Source organism: Notolepis coatsorum (assembly GCF_963971535.1).
Source record: "Notolepis coatsorum genome assembly, chromosome: 6".
In the NCBI taxonomy this organism is placed as follows: domain Eukaryota; kingdom Metazoa; phylum Chordata; class Actinopteri; order Aulopiformes; family Paralepididae; genus Notolepis; species Notolepis coatsorum.
This window is the reverse complement of record NC_140170.1, coordinates 154,128,907-154,151,887: the sequence shown is the minus strand read 5'-3', so window position 1 is coordinate 154,151,887 and position 22,981 is coordinate 154,128,907. Positions and strand designations below refer to the sequence as shown.

The 22,981-nt window shown below is 42.9% G+C and overlaps 1 protein-coding gene across 3 annotated transcripts in view; it reads right to left on the bottom strand.

The window, feature by feature from the left end:
* Positions 1–11,934: 11,934 nt before the first annotated feature.
* rereb (arginine-glutamic acid dipeptide (RE) repeats b) overlaps positions 11,935–22,981 on the bottom strand; it is a 71,066-nt gene continuing 60,019 nt past the window's right edge. For all 3 annotated transcript variants that reach the window (XM_084317752.1, XM_084317753.1, XM_084317754.1), the window contains 6 exons: positions 22,635–22,824; positions 21,671–22,367; positions 21,221–21,361; positions 17,513–17,684; positions 16,748–16,844; positions 11,935–13,027 (listed from right to left, as the gene is read on the bottom strand). In XM_084317752.1, coding sequence (XP_084173878.1) covers positions 13,007–13,027; positions 16,748–16,844; positions 17,513–17,684; positions 21,221–21,361; positions 21,671–22,367; positions 22,635–22,824 — 1,318 coding nt within the window. In that variant the 3' untranslated portion in view covers positions 11,935–13,006. The remainder of the gene's footprint in view (positions 13,028–16,747; positions 16,845–17,512; positions 17,685–21,220; positions 21,362–21,670; positions 22,368–22,634; positions 22,825–22,981) is intronic.

Below are 22,981 nucleotides of genomic sequence, written 5' to 3'. Positions count from 1 at the left end.
GTAACTACAGGTTGATACAGAGAAGCATGACCAGTAACTATAGTAACTACAGGTTGATACAGAGAAGCACGGCCAGTAACTACAGGTTGATACAGAGAAGCACGACCAGTAACTACAGGTTGATACAGAGAAGCACGACCAGTAACTACAGGTTGATACAGAGAAGCACGACCAGTAACTACAGTAACTACAGGTTGATACAGAGAAGCACGGCCAGTAACTTGATACAGAGAAACACGACCAGTAACTACAGGTTGATACAGAGAAACACGACCAGTAACTACAGGTTGATACAGAGAAGCACGGCCAGTAACTACAGTAACTACAGGTTGATACAGAGAAGCACGGCCAGTAACTACAGGTTGATACAGAGAAGCACGGCCAGTAACTACAGTAACTACAGGTTGATACAGAGAAGCACGACCAGTAACTACAGTAACTACAGGTTTAGTTACTGGTCGTGTTTCTCTGTATCAACCTGTAGTTACTGGTCGTGTTTCTCTGTATCAACCTGTAGTTACTGTAGTTACTGGCCGTGCTTCTCTGTGTCAACCTGTAGTTATTGTAGTTACTGGCCGTGTTTCTCTGTATCAACCTGTAGTTACTGGTCGTGTTTCTCTGTATCAACCTGTAGTTACTGTAGTTACTGGTTGGGTTTCTCTGTATCAACCTGTAGTTACTGGTCGTGCTATAATTATAACCAAGATAATTCAGAATACTCTTTCCACATGCTTGCAAACAATCTCTTCATTGCATCTGTTTATGTTTACCATTCATTTGGAGAGATTGTAATAAATGATAATAAGCGTTACAGGGTCTCTATTTTGGAGACTGACATATAACACCTCCTGGGAAGGTAGGAGAGGCTGCCTGCAAAGTACTACATGTGACCGACGCTACACTATTTATAACAACTGAATGGCCAGGCCCCAGTCAGCCACATGCAAGGACAGGGTGACACGAGAGGACATTACACACATATAATATATACCGGCACTATACCGAAAGGTTGAATCCTGGAGGTTTTGTCTCCGTGCAACAGGTATGGACCCGTTCCTGTACATGCTGTAGGACCTTAACACACTAATGAAGGAGTTACAGAACATGTGTTTTGATTTGTTTTGGACCTATGTTCTGTTATAACAAGCTAACAACAGCTTTTAACTAACACAAATGTAAATGTAAACATGAAAGAATTACCCATTTGCAGTTTCTTTTGTTAACATTACCAAAAGGGAATATTCCACATTGAAGCACGACCAGTAACTACCAGTAATGGTTAAAATAATCTTTGCATAAATATATTGATAAAAATCAAAAAGCTAGACATAGAAATCTTTGTGAATTATGTTGTGGGTAATCCTTTTGAATATATAGTTTTATAATTAATTGCTTTGTATTAATCATAGTTTTATAAAGATTGCGTTACTATGCATATAAAACCCCTGCTTGGGTATGTATTTGTATGTGGAACATGTACCAGACTACTGAAGAGTTCATATCAAGTCATATGACCTGTCCTCTAGGAGTATTTTGGGCTCTGTTATGAAACAGACACTGTGTACCTCTTATATTGCTTTCCCGCGTTCTTTCGGCTGGTCTGAGGTCAAGACTTTGCTGCGTAAAAAAAAATTTCTTTGTGTTCAATGATTAGAGAATTTGATTCAGCAAAGTTTCAGACAAGTGCATGTGTTCTGTTTGATCTTTAAAAGTGGGCAATAATAATTACACAACCTTTTAACTGTGATCTTAATGTGGACCTTGCAGATAAACAAGTGTGTACGAGGTCATAATGGATGACTTGGATCACAGCATACACATCGCAGAGTGTGACTGGACGTACTTCTACGCGGAATGTGAGGAATGCTGTTTCCGGCAGCCTTCCCTCGCTGGCCTTGAGAACTCGAGCCTCAGTGACTCAGAGGATTCTGAGAGTCCAGCCACAGACACAGGTGAACTTGACGTACAGCTGAGCCCCATTACGACGACCAAGACGTGTCAACCCAGCGACTGCTACAGTGAGGTATCAGTGCAGATCAACCAGTGTGGCAGTGGAGAAGGACAACAACATGACCTCACAGTCCAAACTAAAGAGGGTACAGTGGCCCTTGAAAGTCCACTTGAATCAGAGTGGGACTCAACAATATGTCAGCAGTATCATGGAGCAGATATCCTCAACTCTAAGCCAGTACAAGGGGAGACTGCGGAAGAGATCATGCAGGTGACAGACCACAGCACGACACATATGTTGATTGCACAACAGAGAACCCATGACGACTCAGCGTCGACGGACCTACAAGAGGCAGACGGCGGTATAGAAAGAGAGAGTGGCGTAATTGAGCTTACATTCATACAAGAACCTGCATCACTCGTTGGCCAACATGCAGAGCTGAATGTGGATATGCACAACGCAGATAGAACTACGAGTGTGAGGAAAACAGACAGAAGTGTTGCCCTGTCGACAGAGAAAGAGCGTTGGTTCGTGACACTCGATGGCGGTCCTTTACGGCAGCGAGTGCCCGCTGGCGCTGGTGCTACTAAAAAGAAAAGAAGGAGAAAAAAGTCTTTTAAAAACACTGACGCTGTGCGCAGCGACAGACCGGAGCTTCCACCTCTAAGTGGCTCAGAGTTCCAGAGAGATGAAGTCAATGGCTCGGAGGCAGAGGAGGATGACGAACACTTGGGACACCGAACCTCTGGGACGCTTCCTCGTCCTCACATATTACCCGAGAGGAAAGAATCACGCAAAATGTCCACAGCCTCTTCGTTTTCTGATGAGGAGGGGAACGTCCCACAAAAGATGTGTTTGGAGGTGTCTCCTCACCCCCCCACTGTCCTTGCAGAGTCATACATGGACAATAACAAACGCGAGACGCGCTGCTCAGCGGTGAGTCTCGAAAAGCCGAAGCCGGTAAGCCTTCCAACGCCAATGATACATGACACACTCAGAAATGGAAATACTAAATGGCAAGACGACGTGGAGTCTGAGGATTTTGAAGACAGTGCCGAATTCTTCTCTACCTATGATTCAGAAAACTACCTCTCAGCCGCAGAATCAGCAACAGACGACCCTGAGCACATAATCAGAGATTGTCTCACAGAACGACCTTCAGATGTGAAACACTTGCCACAGCGGTGCACGTCGTTATCCCAGACCACACTAAGTAATCTCTTCATGTTCCCTGAGACGGCTCACGTCCACAATACAAAGGACACAGAAGTGTACCCGTGTGACATCCAGGACGTACATTTGAATGCCGTCTCCAATGACAAAGCATCTACTGTACTGTCTGAAAATAATTCCCCACAGGTCCCCCGACAAAGTGAAGGTTATGAAGACACAGTGGACCAGACTCCTGCTAAGCCTGCCACGACGTTTCCATCGACTGGTCAAAGTGCGGATCTAGTGCAAGGAGAGGACAACACCACCATGTCAGAAAACGAAAAGCAGAGCTCAGCATCCCATGAGGAGGCACCTGGAGGACACGAAACACCTGCAGACAGTACGTCTTTCACCCACAGTGACCTGGTGGAGGATCAACCTAAATCTCCTCCTCCTATTCCAGATTTCACAGTAACACCTTGTCCCGAAGAGTACGATGAACCGCTGGGCCCCAATCGTCCGGTGTACGCCATCTCTGCCTTCTGGGATGAAATGGAAAAACTGACGATAAAAGACATTTTACAGCTTAGGACGACTAGAAGTCCATCCCCCAAGGAGAAACTAAATGTTCAGGAAACAACGATACCACGGGTGGATGTTACAGATGCCCCGACGAGTTCTCCCGTCGATACCGCGGATTACCTTCTACCTGACAACGCTTCGATGGACACGTCAGATACCGCTGACTCTGGCTACTTCGCGCAGCTCGATGACTCCAAGCAAGATCGCTCGAGCTGTGACTTTTCCATCTCGGATGTTGATGAGGAATACTGGCAGTTTCTCGGTACCAGTAGAAATCCCACCCCTGAACCTCAGGACCTGAAACAAGGAAGCCAAAGCACAACCGACTGTGAATTCCAGGAGGAGGGGGACACCGACGGCGTTGGGACGGAGACGCCCGTTGACGTTGAGCAGCTCCCAGGGCAGTGTTTTGAAGATCGCCGGTCAAATATTTTCCTGTCCAATGAATTTCCGGGCTCCAGAACGATGACGAGAAGAAAAAGCATGCAGAATGTACTCGCTCACGACACGGAGACTCAAGAGGCACCTTTGGAATCTACACCGGAGAAGGGATTAGCGGAGAAGGGATTAGCGGAGAAGGGATTAGCGGAGAAGGGATTAGCGGAGAAGGGACTAGCGGAGAAGGGACTAGCGGAGAAGGGACTAGCGGAGAATGGATTAGCGGAGAAGGGATTAGCAGAGAAGGGATTAGCGGAGAAGGGATTAGCGGAGAAGGGACTAGCGGAGAAGGGATTAGCGGAGAAGAGCGACCATCCGGCCACAGATGAGAACACATGCGCCATGCTAAGAATGAGGACGCTGCCGTCTGTTCTGTCCTACACGGACATCCTCAATGAAAATTACCAAATATCCTTCCCTGAGATATTTGAATACCTTTTTATGGAAGATGAGCCAAAGGATCACTCTAGGACCGTCAAAGTATACGGTTCAAAGGCCGCGCCAGCGGCCGAGACGTATGACGATGCTCTTTCTCAGTACGAAAGTGAGATCTTCCTCCCTCCACCGCAGTATGCCCTGTGCAGTGACGGGAAGCCCGTCCCCATCTTCTCTTGTGCTCGTCCTCCTGTTAGAGATCTCACATTCCCAGAACTGGATTATCTTTTTCTCCCACAAGACCCGTACGCTGAATCAGAGGAGGACGATGACAGCTCCCCTATCCGAGTTGTGTCTCGCTCTCACGGCCAGGCCAGAGATTCTACATACTTCTCCGCCACCCCGGATGGACAGCTGTTAAGGAAACGAGGATGGTCGAGAAATTGGACAGGCTGGTTCTCGCTAAGGAACGTCTGCATCCCCGACAAGGGCAGGAGCTGGTGTCGAAGGTCTGGTGCCTGGGTGTTTCCGATTCAGGACCAGAAGACGCCCATTCAGACGGCCATTGTCATTGATTCAGCAGCGCAGCAGAGGCTATTCAGAGGCAAAACGTTTTCATTATCACGTGAGTGGAGTTTAGAGTTGTTTTACACGTCAATGTTTACATTACTACTCTGTTAGACTGTATTTAAAGGGTCAGTTCACCCAAAATAATAAAAGAAAAAGGAGATGAGAGATGTCTGCGATTACAATGGAGCAGAATGGCATTGGTTTAAAAATACATTTGAAAACCTCAACAACAGTGTCTCTTTCCAGAAACCATGACACGGTTACTAAAGCTAATAAGATAACCCACAGACCTCGTTTCATTAAGGACTATAAATAGTTCTCAATGAAATTGTCCACAACGTTTGTGAATTATCTTGAGAGACCATGTCATGATTTTTGGAAAGAGACATCGCTGTTGACTGTTGACAATATATAATGCCATCAACTCTATATGGCAGATATCTCCAAAACTCTGCTAATCACACTGAGACTACACTGCTAGTGGTGAGCAGCAATGTATTAAAATTCACTAATCCTATGTAAACGTGTCTTTCATGTAGAACAAGAGGGCCTCTTCTCCACACTGAGGCAGTCAGACATGTGTTTGGTCTGCATTGCCGTTGCGTCTTGGGTACTGAGGTCCTCTGACCCACAGGCAGCGGACACCTGGAAAGCAGGTATGGAATTTCTTGAATCATAAATGGTATTCAGATGGTTGTTTTGACTAATCTATAACACAGTATAAAGTGAAACATAAGATATAGGACTATTCAAATTGTCTAATTTCTGATTCTTTGAAATGCTATTCAGCTCTGCTGGCAAATGTGAGTGCAATATCGGCCATCCAGTACCTGCGGCACTATGTAATGAAGAATCCTCCTCAAGATGATCCCTGATGCACACAGTATACAGAACCTCCTCAAGATGAGCCCTGATGCACACAGTATACAGAACCTCCTCAAGATGATCCCTGATGCACACAGTATACAGAACCTCCTCAAGATGAGCCCTGATGCACACAGTATACAGAACCTCCTCAAGATGAGCCCTGATGCACACAGTATACAGAACCTCCTCAAGATGAGCCCTGATGCACAGGATATACAGAACCTCCTCAAGATGAGCCCTGATGCACAGGATATACAGAACCTCCTCAAGATGAGCCCTGATGCACAGGATATACAGAACCTCCTCAAGATGAGCCCTGATGCACAGGATATACAGAACCTCCTCAAGATGAGCCCTGATGCATATACAGAACCTCCTCAAGATGAGCCCTGATGCACAGGATATACAGAACCTCCTCAAGATGAGCCCTGATGCACAGGATATACATTTTAAACTAATATTCTAGTTTCAGAGTGAAACTTAAGTGGCTTGACACAGTAGAACATTTAATGAGGGCATGGTCTGCAGCAGGGTACATAGCTTAGCTTAACAGTTCTGAAAGTTGAAAGAATGTTGATCACAATAAGAGTATGGACCATAGAAGATTTTCTCACAACTTGTCTCTTGCAACTGTCCCGTTGATGTGCTGGCCTCACATGGGTTTGTACTTCATACAACGACAGAAATATTTCACTATACGTAGCATGTGTAAATGTTTAGTTTAGTTTATTTGTGCAGATATATTTTTTTGTGTGCAGAATTACATTTTTGTAATTCAAAAATACATATCACAAATACAATGCAAAAAGAAATAAACTAAAGGAAAAAGTTGAACTTGCACAGGTGAAGGAAAAAACCCTAGTGTGATTGTGGGCACATCACCCGTTAAACAGCTACCAAGAGTGCCTATTTATGATGTATAGATAATATGCAAGATGTACGTGGGAAGTCTGTGGGAAGGGAAAATGTGGTGGTGGTGTGAAAAGAAAAAAAGAGGCAGGATGTTCTAGACTAGAAGATCTCAGGCTGCTTTATGTAAATGTTTGAAGAAAAGCTTAAGAATGTATTTGCTTGTAGTATGTGCTGCTAAAGAGACGTGGTCTTTGTAAGACCTGGGGCCAGTTGCATAAGTTTAGTTTAATTAGACTGATCTAAGCCTGAACTGAAATTCTCTAGTTAAAGGTGCTATAGATAACATTCGGCCGCTAGATGTCGCACTATAGCACTAGCATGTCATTTATCCAATCAGGTGCATTCCATGTGGGGAAATGGGAAGTAGGGAGGGGATACATGCATGCAACATGTAAACAACAATGTTCATTTTGGACCCGCCACATTTTTTGTTTTATTATAGATTCATTATTTAATATTATTTTGGGGGAAAAGCAATACTTTTATTCCACACCTTTCTAAAAGCTCTGTGGATGTATTTTTTTTTTATAATTACTCTACATATAATGTTATCTATAGCACCTTTAAGACCAGTCTACATATAAATAAGTTGCATAAACATCAAGGCAGACTTATTTTGAGGCAGACAATCTAGCCACCCTCCACCCTGGCTAAATGTGAGTTACCGGTAATTAAGACTGCTGTTGCATAACAGCAAAGCAACCAAACTAGAAATGTTTCTATTTCTCAAACCTGTTTTTCTTGTGTTAGTTTATGGAAACATTATGTTATGTTCCTTTAGTTAATATATTTATATATATTATATATATTTAGTGTGTTATTGATTTAGAATGCAGCTAGCTGACTTTTTTAAGCAAGCTAACGTGATACAATACAAATACAGTATGTCAATCTGTTGTGCAATAGAATGCTAAGAAAGAAGAATGTCTCATTAATGACTTGTACATTGAATAGAGAACATCTATTTATGAATAGAGGATATTTAGATCAGTGGTTCTCAACCTTCTTCATGTCAAGGACCCCCACATTGATACACATTAGGACCCCCATATTGATACATATTAAGCCACAGACCCCCATCTGATATGTTTGACATTAGATATGACACAGTCTCTATAATGCAGGTGAAGAGATAACAGTGGAGAGAGTGAACCCTATGATACTCATATATTCTCTCATTCTAAATTCTAGTTCATGAAATATTGAAATTAGGGGTCAGGCCCCTCGTTGAGAACCAGTGATTTAGAGGATAAACTCATTGTTTTATGTCGACACTGTATGGTAAGAATAAAGGAAACCACGGTACCAACATTTCCCACAGCGACGAAGTGTTTTGACTGATGGCCAATTGATGTTCAATTGTATGTCACTGATAGAAAACTATGATGTCATGTGCAGCTGTACGTCCAAATGACTGCTACCAAAAACGTACAGTATTTCTTGTCAAGTAAGTCTAGATACAGGTACATGTATGGTTTTCCATAGATACAGGTTCATGTATGGTTTTCCATAGATACAGGTACATGTATGGTTTTCCATAGATACAGGTACATGTATGGCTTTCCATAGATACAGGTATGTATGGTTTTCCATAGATACAGGTTCATGTATGGTTTTTCATAGATACAGGTTCATGTATGGATTTTCGTAGATACAGGTTAATGTATGGTTCTCCATACATCCATGGAGACCCCATTTGGGATGTTTATGCAATACAATAAACCATCTGAACTTCATAAAAGTCAGACAAAGCTTTCCAAAAGCTCAAACAGTGAACTCCAAGCCCACGTGGTTGAACTAAAAATTCAAAGAAACAGACTAAGAAATGACGTAAACACCATGATCAAAACCGCAAAAAGAAATTTCATCAACGACAAAACTGAGGAAAACAAAAACAAACCCGCAAACTTTGGAAATGACTCAATAATCAACTAGGCTGCAGTAAAAAACTTAAAACCAGATTCTCAAACATAAACATAAAGACGGACAACACGCTCATCACAGACAAGCTGGATGTAGCCAATTACTTAAACATCTTCTTCACAAACATAGCCACAACACTGGTAAACAAACTACCCTCCCACTCAGGGCATTATGGGGTAGAACACATAGTAGCATACTACAAAAACCTAGGGGTCCACAAAGACGACTTCAAACTTGAAATGGTAGCAACCGATGAGGTACTCAAAAAATTGAGCGCCCTCCAACCTAACAAGGCCACTGGCCATGACAACATCCCCTCCAAATTCCTCAGAGACTCAGCAGCCGCCATCACCCCAGTCATCACACACATAATAAACCTCTCTATAAAACAGGGACACGTCCCCAAGGACTTCAAAATTGCGAGTGACCCCTCTGCACAAAAAGGGCAGCAAATTAGACCCAGGCAACTACCGCCCTGTTTCTATTCTTACCTCCATCTCGAAAGTCATGGAGAAAATAGTCTACGAACAGGTCGAAAAGTACCTGGCGGAAAAAAATCTAATCTACGAATTCCAATCTGGCTTCAGAACGTCCCACTCCACTGACACATGCCTCCTCTATTTGAACGACCACATCAAACAAGAGGTGGACGCGGGCAAATACTGCGGCATGGTCATGCTGGACCTACAAAAGGCCTTCGACACTGTCAATCACTCCATTCTGATTGACAAGCTAAAAGCAATTGGTTTTGATAGTTTATCAGTGAGCTGGATGCAATCCTACCTGGAGGGGAGAGAACAGATGGTAGAGGTAAACGGTACTCTATCCCCCCCCTCACAGTGAGCTGTGGTGTTCCACAAGGAAGCATACTAGGACCGCTACTCTTCCTAATTTATGCAAATGACATGTCGTCAGCCTGTGACTGCAACTTGTTCCTGTTTGCGGACGACTCAGCCCTGCTGGTCTGACAAGAACAAGTTGCAGGTTGAAAAAACCCTCAGCTCGGAACTAGGCAAAATCTGCATATGGCTCGCTGATAACAAACTATCATTACACATGGGCAAAACAGAGTCCATTCTCTTCGGTTCAAATAACAAACTCAGCAAGACCGACGGCTTCTCAGTTACAGTGGGTGACAATATTATCACAAGGCAAGACGAAATTACCTACCTGGGTTCCATCCTAGAGGCAAATATTTCCTGTGACAAAATGGCATCCAATGTAATAAAAAAAGTCAACCAACAAACTAGATTCTTGTACCGGATCTCCTCTCTGGTAAACAAGAATACCCTGAAGACTCTGGCAGGAGCACTCATTCAAGGGTACTACGACTATGCGTGCACCTCATGGTACCAAAGCACCTCAAAGGCGCTTAAAACAAGATTACAAACATCACAAAACAAACTGGTCAGACTACTACTTGACCTTACCCCCAGAACCCACCTCACCCCTGCCCACTTTGACAACCTAGGATGGCTTAGAGTAGACGACAGAGTACAGCAACTTGCAATGGGCCTGGTCTACAAGATACACTATACGACTAAGGTACCCATGTACATGTCAAAATACTTCCCAAAGGTCAGTGAATACCACAACCACTACACCAGAGAAAGCTCAACAAATCATGTTAAACCCAGATTCGGCTCAAACAAGGGACTAAACACGTTTCGCAATTATGCCACATCAATGTGGAACGCCCTACCCAAAGCTGTAAAGGAATGTGAATCCTTACCCACATTCAAAACCGCTCTTAAAGAGCACCTACGGGAGGCTGCAATTCGAAACTGGCCACTGTAAATGCCCAAAACCCCCACCACCTCCTAATAGACAGTCTCCTCCCCACCGCATGTATATATTCCCTCCCCGCCGTATGTATATTTCTCTCCCACCCACCCACCCCCTCCTAAAGTACAGTCCCCTCCCCATCATATGTATATACTCTGTCAGGATCTAGGGGTAACAGTACTGTATATTTGAATACCGTTTATGTCACAAATGTATCAGTACTAAATACCTATATGTCCCTATGCCATAAATGTCATGTATGTTGTGTATGTCATAAATGTCTATATGAATTGAAAATGGGGGACCCTGATGGAAACAAGACAAACGTCTTTCTCAGGTCTGCATCCCCTTAACAATTGTGTGTATTGAGCCGTACTGTATTGTACCCATTCTGCAATCTGTTAAATAAAGTTTTCATTAATTCATTCATTCTGCTGTCTAAATCCAAAGTTGTGGGACTTAACAGCACCGCCAAGTGGAGAAACACTGACACTACTTGTGTGAAAACCTCTTAAACTCCAGATTTAGCTATTATATTATACAGCTAGGATTTACACGATCCGTTATGGGTTTAGACGGTTTCATTACCCTAGGGCAGTGGTTCTAAACCATCTTAGTTTGTGGCCCCTCCACTCTTTGTGATTAAGAATGCCTATTATTATGGTAAAGCAGGGCCAGAACAGTGAACTTGGACACCAAAGAATGATTTTTATTTACCCCCCTCAGGTTATTTAACTTGATTAATAATAATAACTATTATTATTTAACTTGATTCATAATAATAATAATAATAATAATAATAATCATTATTGATTAATAATCAGGCTATTTAACTTGATTCATAATTGGCTTTAGACTTCAAGTATCAATTACTTCACAAGAAAAAAAATAAACATTTATACCAGATTATAAATATGATATCTTTGTAATGATTGATTGAACATTTTATTAAGATTTCAGAATGGGTACAATACAGTACGGCTCAATACACACAATTGTTAAGGGGATGCAGCCCAGAGAAAGACTTTCGTCTTGTTTACATCAGGGTCCCCCATTTTCAATTCATGACATACATGTACATGTATGGTTTTTCATATATACAGGTTCATGTATGGTTTTCCCAACCAAAATGATCTTGTGATCCCCAGATTGCTAACCACTGTCTTACCTGTACTGTACAGCAAGAAACCCATATAAAACCCATTGTATAATGTAAACAATGTGAAAAATGATGATCGATCGTCTCACTTCCAGACAAATCGTCTTTGTGGAGATGGAAGGTTTTCGCAACACAGCACAGAAAAGCAGTTATCGCTGCGTCTCTTAGCACAGCTGCTGCACACAATAATAACTCAAACAGATCTAGACGGACAGATGGATGTGTTATTGCAGAAGTATTTATTGAAATAAATATGCAATGTATACACTTTTTTCCTTTTCTTATTATTACACATAAATATTGAATTTTGGAAACAGGTTTTTTTTAATTCCGTTATGATGCCAAGGTTTTGCTTCCTCTTGTATACTCCGCTCATCAAGACACGCCTCTAACACACTTTTCGGTCGGGAGTGACAAGTGGTTTTCCAATTTACATTACTTCCCCACTTAACACTATTTACTGTATATAAGCTAAATGATTCATCTCTATTGTGCCAGATTGAGGGTCAAAGAGTTCACACCTACTGGAATATCAATAAGAATCAATAATATAGAATATTGAACATGTATTATTTACAACCTCAAAAAAATGAGTGAGTAAAAGCTTAGGTTACATTGTGAAAAGATATCTTGAAATATAAAACTTTTTTAGGATTTAGACAAATATTTAGCAGATTCTTAGAATAAAATCGATTTCTACTATGCTTTTTCCAAGTCTAAACACACAAACAATGCAACTCTCTACTCTAGGTCAGTGAGAAAACGGAGGACAAACAGTCATGCTAGGAGTCAATCGTTCAAACACTGATTTTAAATGCCATTCTGTACAAGGGGGATTAGTCAGAAAAATCAAAAGGAACAGTTCAACTAAACATCAGTCTGTCAGATACTTTCATACCCATTTGAGAATGACTCATTATTTCAGCGTATTTATTGTTACTGCATATGAAATCGCTTAATGATATTATTCATATTAGAGAAAACCTACAGTCCCGAGACATCCCACATGAAGGGGTGAGACTGGAGCCAGATACAGATAAAGAGACAGTGGAAATTCTTAACACTATTGACTATTATTGATATGAAAATCTCAGACAAACCTTTTGTTAGACAATCCCATTAAGTGCTGAAGAAGGAATGAACATATAGATCCACAAAGATTTAAAAAAAAAAAAAAAAAAAAAAAAAAAAGACAGTAATATTCTCTTTATATACTTTCCAAAGTACACAGTATTCTATCCATTATGTATAGTATATTTTTCATGCACCATCTGGAGACTCATGACGGCTTGTCACCTTCTTTCTTCAAATGGCTACGGAGACAAAGAAGAAAAAGACATGGAATCACATGGGGGACCGTTAACTGTGCGACACACATTTGCAATCGTAATGAATGTTGGTTCCATGTTGGTTCCATGTTCAGAGCACAACAGCCAATATTAGGACAGCCGAAACACATCCAATCTTTCGCCGTCGACTGAAGACGCACTTCTTCAACCATTATCTGAATAAAAAATAAAAAAAATAAAATATATATATCTAACCCTAACTAACCATACTGTCATGCACTTTTCCTAATAAACTAACCTACACTGTAGCACTCAACACTTTGATGAACATTGTTACTCAGCTGATAGAGTTGTGCCCTTCCTGATGGCTTGTCGTACAGAACTTGTAAGTCGCTTTGGATAAAAGTGTCAGCTAAATGACAATGTAAATGTAAATGTAAATGTGCAGCATTTCCCCTAGACTTGTTTCCAGGCGGGACTGTAGCCGCTCCCGAAGCTACCCACAGTATCGCCGCACGGATGTGTCGTCGCATACAGCAGTGTTTCCCACAGGGTTGTAAAGGCTGGCTGGCCTCTCTGTCGTCAGACTGAGAATACTACTGGTACTATGATGAAGCCACTTTCATACAATATTTGTCCCGGTTCAGTCCATTTTATTATGGGGAGAGTAGGTCTGTATTACGCTCACCTGTTGCCTCTCTACTGTCAAACTGCCACCTGGTTCTCACCTGGTTCATCTCTGTCACACCTGGTTAATCTCTGTCACACCTGGTACATCTGTCACACCTGGTTCATCTCGCTCTGTCTCACCTGGTTCATCTCTCTCTGTCTCACCTGGTTAATCTCTCTCTGTCTCACCTGGTTCATCTCCTGTCTCACCTGGTTCATCTCTCTCCGTCTCACCTGGTTCATCTCTGTCACACCTGGTTAATCTCTGTCACACCTGGTTCATCTGTCTCACCTGGTTCATCTGTCCGTCTCACCTGGTTCATCTCCCTGTCTCACCTGGTTCATCTCCCTGTCACACCTGGTTCATCTCTCTCTGTCTCACCTGGTTCATCTCCTGTCACACCTGGTTCATCTCTCTCTGTCTCACCTGGTTCATCTCGTGTCACACCTGGTTCATCTCCCTGTCACACCTGGTTCATCTCTCTGTCTCACCTGGTTCATCTCTCTCTGTCTCACCTGGTTCATCTCTCTCTGTCTCACCTGGTGCATCTCCTGTCTCACCTGGTGCATCTCCTGTCTCACCTGGTTCATCTCCTGTCTCATCTGTAGGGCTGTCACTAACGATTATTTTGTTATCGATTAATCTGTTGATTATTTTATCGATTAACAACAATTGATTCTATTTACAAATTAGTATTTAAAATGTTTAACGAGTATCCTCATCCTTTTTAGCTTTAGATTTAAAAAAAAAAAAAAAAAAACTACCAGCCAGAGAGATTTTTTACCGGCCAAAAATTATAAATAGCTTTTTAGTATATGTCCATGAATTGGTTATGGTAGTGCTTGTGCCAGCACAAAATATACTATTAATTTTGTATATATTTAGGCTATATACATATTTAAATAAATATCTTCCTTTTGAATAAAATAGGCTCAGGAATCAGGATTGTTAAATATAATTAGCGTAATACATGTAAAAAAGAGTAGCTTATAGTAAATGTATGCACACACACAAGAGAGAGAGAATAACTTATAGCAGACCTAATGATTTTACAATATTTTTGCTAATGAAGTGAGATATTTATTATCATCAACTATCCAGTTCGTTTTTGTAGTGTAACTTTTGGCTACTTCATTGATCATCATCATTGAACGTACAGAGAGAAAGAGAGGGAGAGAGACGGGCTCAGCCCTTTCCTCACTATTGGAACTCCACGAAACTGATTTATCCTGTGCCTGTGTCAGCGTTAGTTAAGGTTTTTACCGTGACGGGCATACAGGAATGGCAAGGATGTAAAGCATGTTAGACGCATTTATTGGAACTGTTGCTCGTGGAGTTTACATAGAAACAGCGTGACTCGCAAGAGGAGTTATCACAGGCTGTAGAACGCAGGGCTGAAGAGCTGCCATAGCTTCTAACATTTAAGGTGGGGGTATCGGGCTCAGACCCTCCCTTCCAGCTGGAGTGAAACACGGAAGTTATCAAATGCGAGCGAAATGCGCACGAAACGCGCACTGTGACTGTCGAGTCCTAGCTCTAGGCAGAATCACGAATAGTGGTTTAAGAGAAGTTATTTATATTTTTTACATGATTCACTGCACATTAGTTAGATTACACGTTGCACATGTTATGACTTTGATTTTCCACCGCAAAAGGCACATACAATTAACAATACGATGCATCATGAATATGCAAATCGACAAAGTTTCAGTCGATGATGTCGACATCGCCGACTAATCGTGACAGCCCTACTCACCTGGTTCATCTCTCTGTCTCACCTGGTTAATCTGTATCTCACCTGGTTCATCTCTCAGTCTCACCTGGTTCATCTGTATCTCACCTGGTTCATCTCTCGGTCTCACCTGGTTCATCTGTATCACCTGGTTCATCTCTGTGTCACCTGGTTCATCTCTCGGTCTCACCTGGTTCATCTCTGTGTCACCTGGTTCATCTCTCGGTCTCACCTGGTTCATCTCTGTGTCACCTGGTTCATCTCTGTCACACCTGGTACATCTCTGTCACCTGGTTAATCTGTATCACCTGGTACATCTCTGTCACCTGGTTAATCTGTATCACCTGGTTCATCTCTGTGTCACCTGGTTAATCTGTATCACCTGGTTCATCTCTGTGTCACCTGGTTCATCTCTGTGTCACCTGGTTCATCTCTGTGTCACCTGGTTCATCTCTGTATCACCTGGTACATCTCTGTCACCTGGTTAATCTGTATCACCTGGTTCATCTCTGTGTCACCTGGTTAATCTGTATCACCTGGTTCATCTCTGTGTCACCTGGTTCATCTCTGTGTCACCTGGTTCATCTCTGTGTCACCTGGTTCATCTCTGTGTCACCTGGTTCATCTCTGTCTCACCTGGTTCATCTCTGTCACCTGGTTCATCTGTATCACCTGGTTCATCTCTGTCACCTGGTTCATCTCTGTCACCTGGTTCATCTGTGTCACCTGGTTCATCTGTCTCACCTGGTTCATCTCTGTCTCACCTGGTTCATCTGTGTCTCACCTGGTTCATCTGTGTCACCTGGTTCATCTGTGTCACCTGGTTCATCTGTCTCACCTGGTTCATCTCTGTCTCACCTGGTTCATCTCTGTCTCACCTGGTTCATCTCTGTCTCACCTGGTTCATCTCTGTGTCACCTGGTTCATCTCTGTGTCACCTGGTTCATCTCTGTCTCACCTGGTTCATCTGTGTCACCTGGTTAATCTGTCTCACCTGGTTCATCTGTCTCACCTGGTTCATCTCTGTGTCACCTGGTTCTTCTCTGTCACCTGGTTCATCTCTGTGTCACCTGGTTCATCTCTGTCTCACCTGGTTCATCTCTGTCACCTGGTTCATCTGTCTCACCTGGTTCATCTCTGTGTCACCTGGTTCATCTGTATCACCTGGTTCATCTGTCTCACCTGGTTCATCTCTGTGTCACCTGGTTCATCTCTGTGTCACCTGGTTCATCTCTGTGTCACCCGGTTCATTTCTGTCTCACCTGGTTCATCTCTGTCTCACCTGGTTCATCTCTGTCTCACCTGGTTCATCTCTGTCTCACCTGGTTCATCTCTGTCTCACCTGGTTCATCTCTCTGTGTCTTGCCTGGTTCATCTCTGTCTGGCACTCTCTCATTTGTCCCTCTCTCATCTGCTGCTGGTGGAGCATTCTCTGAATCCTAGATTCAAAGAAAAAAGCAAAATCTCACATTTTAAACAGAATCCCCAGAACAGCATTCCTCAATATTATACAATGACCAATATGACCACCTGAACCATTTCTTTTGTGTTTAGATGAATATTACATAAACTAAAATTACATAAACATAAAGTAAATAAGAAAATCTTTCCATTGGCTGGCTTGCTGTAGCTTAATATGCTCACCAGCTCTCTCTACCTACCTTTCCCTGCGATCTACACTGTCTCTCTACTTGATCATTTTTTAAAAGCTCGTCAATATTCATGATCTCAAAATGAAGGTGGCAATATTTCAGCTGTCAGAAGTCCTGATCATATGATCCTGAAACCATGGTGTTGTTAACGTTAACGTCACACATCACACACTGCAGATCACACTTTGCACTCAGTAAAAGTCTGGTTAAGTATGAAGTAAGGACGATAACTAAAAAGCAGTGGCTATGTAAAAATTAAATTATAATAATTGGCTCTATTGCACTGTAAAATCTCTCGGCAACAAAAAGTTATTATTGACACCCGATGCCTCTTGAACGAATGACTTGGGCCGTCAGGGTCGCAAACACGTTTCATCACGTCATAATTTCTTATCGATTCCCCAGACTTATATAGATAAAGACACGGCAGGCGACTGGCCCTCGCGAGGCCTCACCTGTAGTAGTCCTCTTGTCCCGGCAGAGGACCTCCGTGTAGGTGGTGGTGGCCGTGCAGCCACTGCTGCTCCATGGCCATCCTCTGCAGCTCTGCAGACTGAGCGTGCATGGCCTGCAGCTGGTGGGCGGCAGACATCTGGGGCATGTGGCCCTGCAGCTCCCGGGGGTACGCTGCGACGAGACACGGGCACAAGAGAGAAGATCACTTCGGATTAGAGGGATCGTTTGCTACCTTCGGGTTAGGGCTGGACGATATGGAAGAAATAAGTATCAGCTTTTTCTTGATAATATACAGGTGCATCTCAATAAATGAGAATATTGAGGAAATATATTGGTTGCCTCCGTGCCACGCCGCATTGATTCATGCAGAAGGAGCCCTGACCAAGTATCGAGTGCATATACTTTTCAGTAGGCCGACATTTCTGTAATATAATACAGTATATATATTTTTTATTGGTCTTATGTAATATTTACAATTTCTCAGATACTGATACTGAAATTAGCTGTAAACCATAATGATAAACATTTTAAGAAATAAAGGCTTTAATAAATATATAATATTTATAAATATTTAACTCTGTAATGAATCTATATAACAAATGATTTTCACCTTTTGAATTGAATTACTGAAATAAATGAACTTTTCCTCGATATTCTAATTCTATGGTCATTTGTGTGAAATCACTGGTTATGTAATCCAGTTGATGTTAATCTAATTGAACTGTATGGTAAATGTAAAGTGTGACAAAAAAACAAAACTGCAATTTTCAAATGACATGCAAATATCTTAGTAATCTTTTTTTTTAATGTTTTGTTAATATGCGCTCGTCATTATCAATTTACCAGTTAACTATATTGTATATTGTTTACACTGCCTTTTTATTCTATTTGTACTTCTCCACTGTACTATAATTCTGTGACCTGTATGTCTTCTACTACCTGTACCTCACCTCCCCTTCCCCCATGCTGATAATGCTATGTTACCTGAATTTCCCCAAGGGGATCAATAAAGGAATATCTTATCTTATCTTATTTAGACAACAGAGTTGAGCATATCCTGACCATCTGCCCCCTATACAAACCACGCTCGGAAGCAAGCCTCTTTGACATGGGACCAGAGTTAAGGGCATGGCTACAAGATACGGAGTTGGACCTCTGACGTTACACGAAAGAAGGAGATATCATCGTTAAGATCCCATTGAAACACGATAAATTATCATATTGAACACCCTAATTCAGGTCCTGCAGGGGGAGGTAGACATTCTCTTGACTTGTTAAGTACCGTTTATGTCAAGCCAGTCAAGGTACCAAAAACAGAGGAAATCAAGTTACTTCTCTTGGATTTCTGGCACGTCACAGATGGTTCTGGGTATTGATCAGATACTGATGTAAATCATAGATCATGTTTTATACTGGTATCAGCTGGATATCCAATGTCAGTATCGCTAATGCTGCATCTTTACTCTAGGGTTGTCATGGTGATGTGGTATTTCTAGGGCTGTCTTAAATACTTTCGAAGCTTCGTTCGATGGGCACGGGATTAGAACGGGAAAATAAAATTTGAATATATTAAAAAAATATATATATATATTTTCTTTTATTATCTTTTTTTTTCTCCCACCTGCAAAATCTTGCGCCTCCAATGCAACAAACGCCATACGCCTCATTAACTCTGCCTCTCTTTGTTAACTACAACAAGCAATGCTGTTTGTTATTTAAGATGAGTTCGGACTCGGCACTGACAGATTTGTGTTCATTGTGCTGCTTTTATAAAGCCTCAAATGATGGCTTACAATATTTCATAAAAGCAAAGTGTTTAGTTTGTCTAAGATTTAAAAAGGTTTAAACTTTACAGCACTGACAATTCTCTATAGTATTTTTTATAGTGTCCCGACCCATATAAAAACATGTCTTAATAAAAAATGAAGTTGAATTCTGCCTTTGTCTCCATTAACTACATATAAATATTTATATAATTGTTTGCTTTATAGACAAAGGTTGCAACATAATTATGTAATGTAATGTTGTTGGATGTGTAACGGAGAGCAGTCGCCCAGGCAGCGCAGCTCCAGACTCATTATTAATTTAATTAATTAATCCAATCCACTTTATTTATAGAGCATATTTAAAAACAACAAAGTTGACCAAAGTGCTGTACAAGTCCCACAAGATAAGATTAGAATTAAATCGCGTCCAGAAGCTTCGAAGGCCAAAAAAAGCTTTGAAGGTCAGCCCTAGGTATTTCCCATGATTAATAAACTTAGAAATGACAACACCGGTATTACGGACTAAGTCGTTTTTTTTTTTATCCATTTGTTGGACATAGAGTTGACGTTAAATTTAAGGATAAACCAATTCCGTAAAATGTCTATCCGTTCATTGATGGATCAATGTAGCTGCAGCCTTATTTAGTGCATCGCGCAAACATACTGTTGCTGGTCTGGACTGGTCCTCTGAGCTCCTCTCCAGCTTTCGCTGCTGCCGTGTTTAAATCTGAAAGATTGCCAAATCATCTGCCATCGTTGTGTAACCCGTCCTGTCGTCTCTAGAACCTCCTTTCTCTCCTTCATGTGAAGTTAAATCTACTCTAAAAGTGAAAGTGAAACTTAAGCTGCTATGTGCTGTAACAGGTCTAGTATTTTACATATTCATTTTTTATTTGATGAATGTGAGCACTTACTGTATATGTAAAAATTAACTAAGTGGGTCTAAAGGAAAAAGGCAGACACCGGTGGGGGCAACTTGGTGGAGCCGGAACACTGAGTAACACCAGTATCACAGACCACCCTGGCAAGCCTACTCTACTCCCAACCACTATAGGGAGGTGTAGTGGTTACGCCATTGTTGTTTCCGGCCGGTCCACCTCGCTTGAAATCGCAATGTATTTCCCCATTGCCCATTTCTAAATCGTCCCGTTTAAAACAATTAAAGCATGAACATTTGCATGGTGTACCTTTCTGTGCATATTCATCCACAATCTATAGCTCAACATGAAAATATTCGCAATTAATCGTAAAATAATTACGTAAAATTTTATTTCAACCAAAAATGCTTAAAGGGGAACTATTTTACTATTTCTTTCACTATTTGGGCACTTTTACACAATTCCTGTGAGTTTATGGAACACCTCTGTAATTTTCTATTTTTTTTAATTCATTGTTTTGTATTTCTAATCAAGTCCTCAAAAACAGCATTTTTCTACCTCAAGATCTTAAGCCGTTTTGAGCCTGGGCACCTAAACCACGGTGGGGCCTGATGATTATCATGCAGCGGAGTCTCTCTGACATCACAAATCAGCACATTTTCAGATGACTCAGTTCAGTGAGGGTGAATATTGTGAGAGGAGAATTGGAAGAATGCGCCAATATGAGAATTAGAGACATAGATCATATTAATATAAGTCCACATATCTAGGAAACAATGCTAAACACTGAAAAAGGCCATTTATAAGATAGTTCCCCTTTAAACAATAATGTTAGTGATAGAAGGGAACTGATTTTGTGCAAAAATGGATAGCTTGCCAGTGTTCATGAGGCATAATTATTACAATTGCCGATAATCAATTTTCCCAATGATAAATCCATAAACGGGTGGACCGCACGGGCGGTCCAAAGTGATGTCAGATTACACCTCCCTATTCCTATATAATGTGAATCCTGGAGTCTGAAGCCATGTGTGTATATTCGTTGCTAAAGTAAGATACTCACCAAACAATGGGTGACGCAGCATATCGTGATCGTGAGGCAGATCATTGAGTAGAGGGTTGGGCATGGGGCCGGTGGGGAAGGGGAACCTGGCCAGACGTGGTCCTGTAGCCAGAGGGTCCACCAGCTGGTGAGGGCTGGAACCTGGAGGATGGTAAAATGGTGCATTCATGTAGCGCTTTTATCCAAAGCACTTTAAAACGTTTCTTCCTCACATTTGACCCATTCACTCACACATTCACACACCGACGGCGAACATGCAAGGTGCCAACCCGCTCATTGGGAGCAATTGGGGGTTAAATGTCTTGCTCAAGGACACTTCGACACACTGCCCGGGAGGAGTGGGAATCAAACCGGGAACCTTTCCGATTACCAGATGACCGCTCTACCCCCTGAGCCACTGTCGCCCACCAGCAGATACATGTTACACGAGCAGAGCTATGAGACACTCACCCTGGTTGAGGGGGTCCTGCTGGTGCAGGTGCAGGTGTGAGTGGATGTGCGAGTGCTGGTGGTGGTGCGGCGTGACGTTGAGCATCTGGAGCCGTGCCGCGGGGTCGTTGGCCACGGACGCCATCCTCTCCGCGTGGAGCCTCTCCGCCGTCAGCCGCTCGGCGTAGCTCAGCTCCGGGCGCAGCTGCTGCCCGGCCAGCGCCATCCGCTCCCGCTCCAGGTGGCTCAGGTGGAACCCGGCGAAGGGGTGGGGCGGCCCGGCCAGGTGGGGCAGAGCCAGGGCTCCGTGCCGGGCGAAGTGCTCCATGGGGTTGGCCGAGGGGTGGAGGGTCTCCATCTCCGGGGGCTTGACCTCGAAGCCGGGCTTCATCCGCTCCCGCAGCTCCCTCTCCCGGAGGTTCCTGAGCTCCCGCTCCCGCAGGCTGGGCTCGGCGCTGTACAGGCCTGGCATGTGGTAGGCCATCAGCGGGTCCCCGGGACTCAGGGTCATGAAGAAGGGGTGGTTGCGGTTGGTGGGCGACATGACGTGCGGCCGCGCGTACTCGCTGAGCGTGCGCAGCGCCGGCGTGTCGGGCCCGATGTAGGGTGGCACGGCGGCCACGGTGGTGGGCGGCTGCTCGAAGGAGGAGCGCATGTGGCCCTGGCACGTCATCTGGGGCTCGCTCATGCGGCTGTCGTGGGACGAGCTGGAGGCCCTCTGCAGGCAAGAGCGAGAAGACGGGAGATCGGAATCAGAAAGGTCTTTATTGCCAAGTAAGTTTGCACATACAAGGAGTTTGTTTTGGTCGTTTGGTGCAACATTCACAGACAATTAAAGTAGAATAAAATAAAATTGAATATATAAACAAAAATACTAATAAAAGTAGAATATAATATAGGACAGGATAGTTGACACATGCACTGTGCGACACTCAAGTAGATAGAGACGGAACAGATGCGCGGCGGTGGTGGTGGTTCTACTCACCTCCCTCTCTCGCTCTCTCTCCCTCTCCTTCTCCCTCTCTCGCTCCTGCCGAGCGCTGAGCTCAGCCTCTCTCCTGGACTTCTCGATCACCTCCTCTCTCTTCTTGGCCAGTTTGGACGACGCGAGAGGAGTGAAGAAGAAGTCCGTTCTGGCGCAGGAGTTGTAGCCGCGGTCCAAGTGTTTGATAAACCTGAGAGGAACAAGACGATGAGAGAGATGAGACGATGAGAGAATAAGACGAGAGAATGAGACGATGAGAGAAATGAGACGATGAGAGAATAAGACGATGAGAATGAGACAGAGAATAAGACGATGAGAGAATGAGAGAATAAGACGAGAGAATGAGA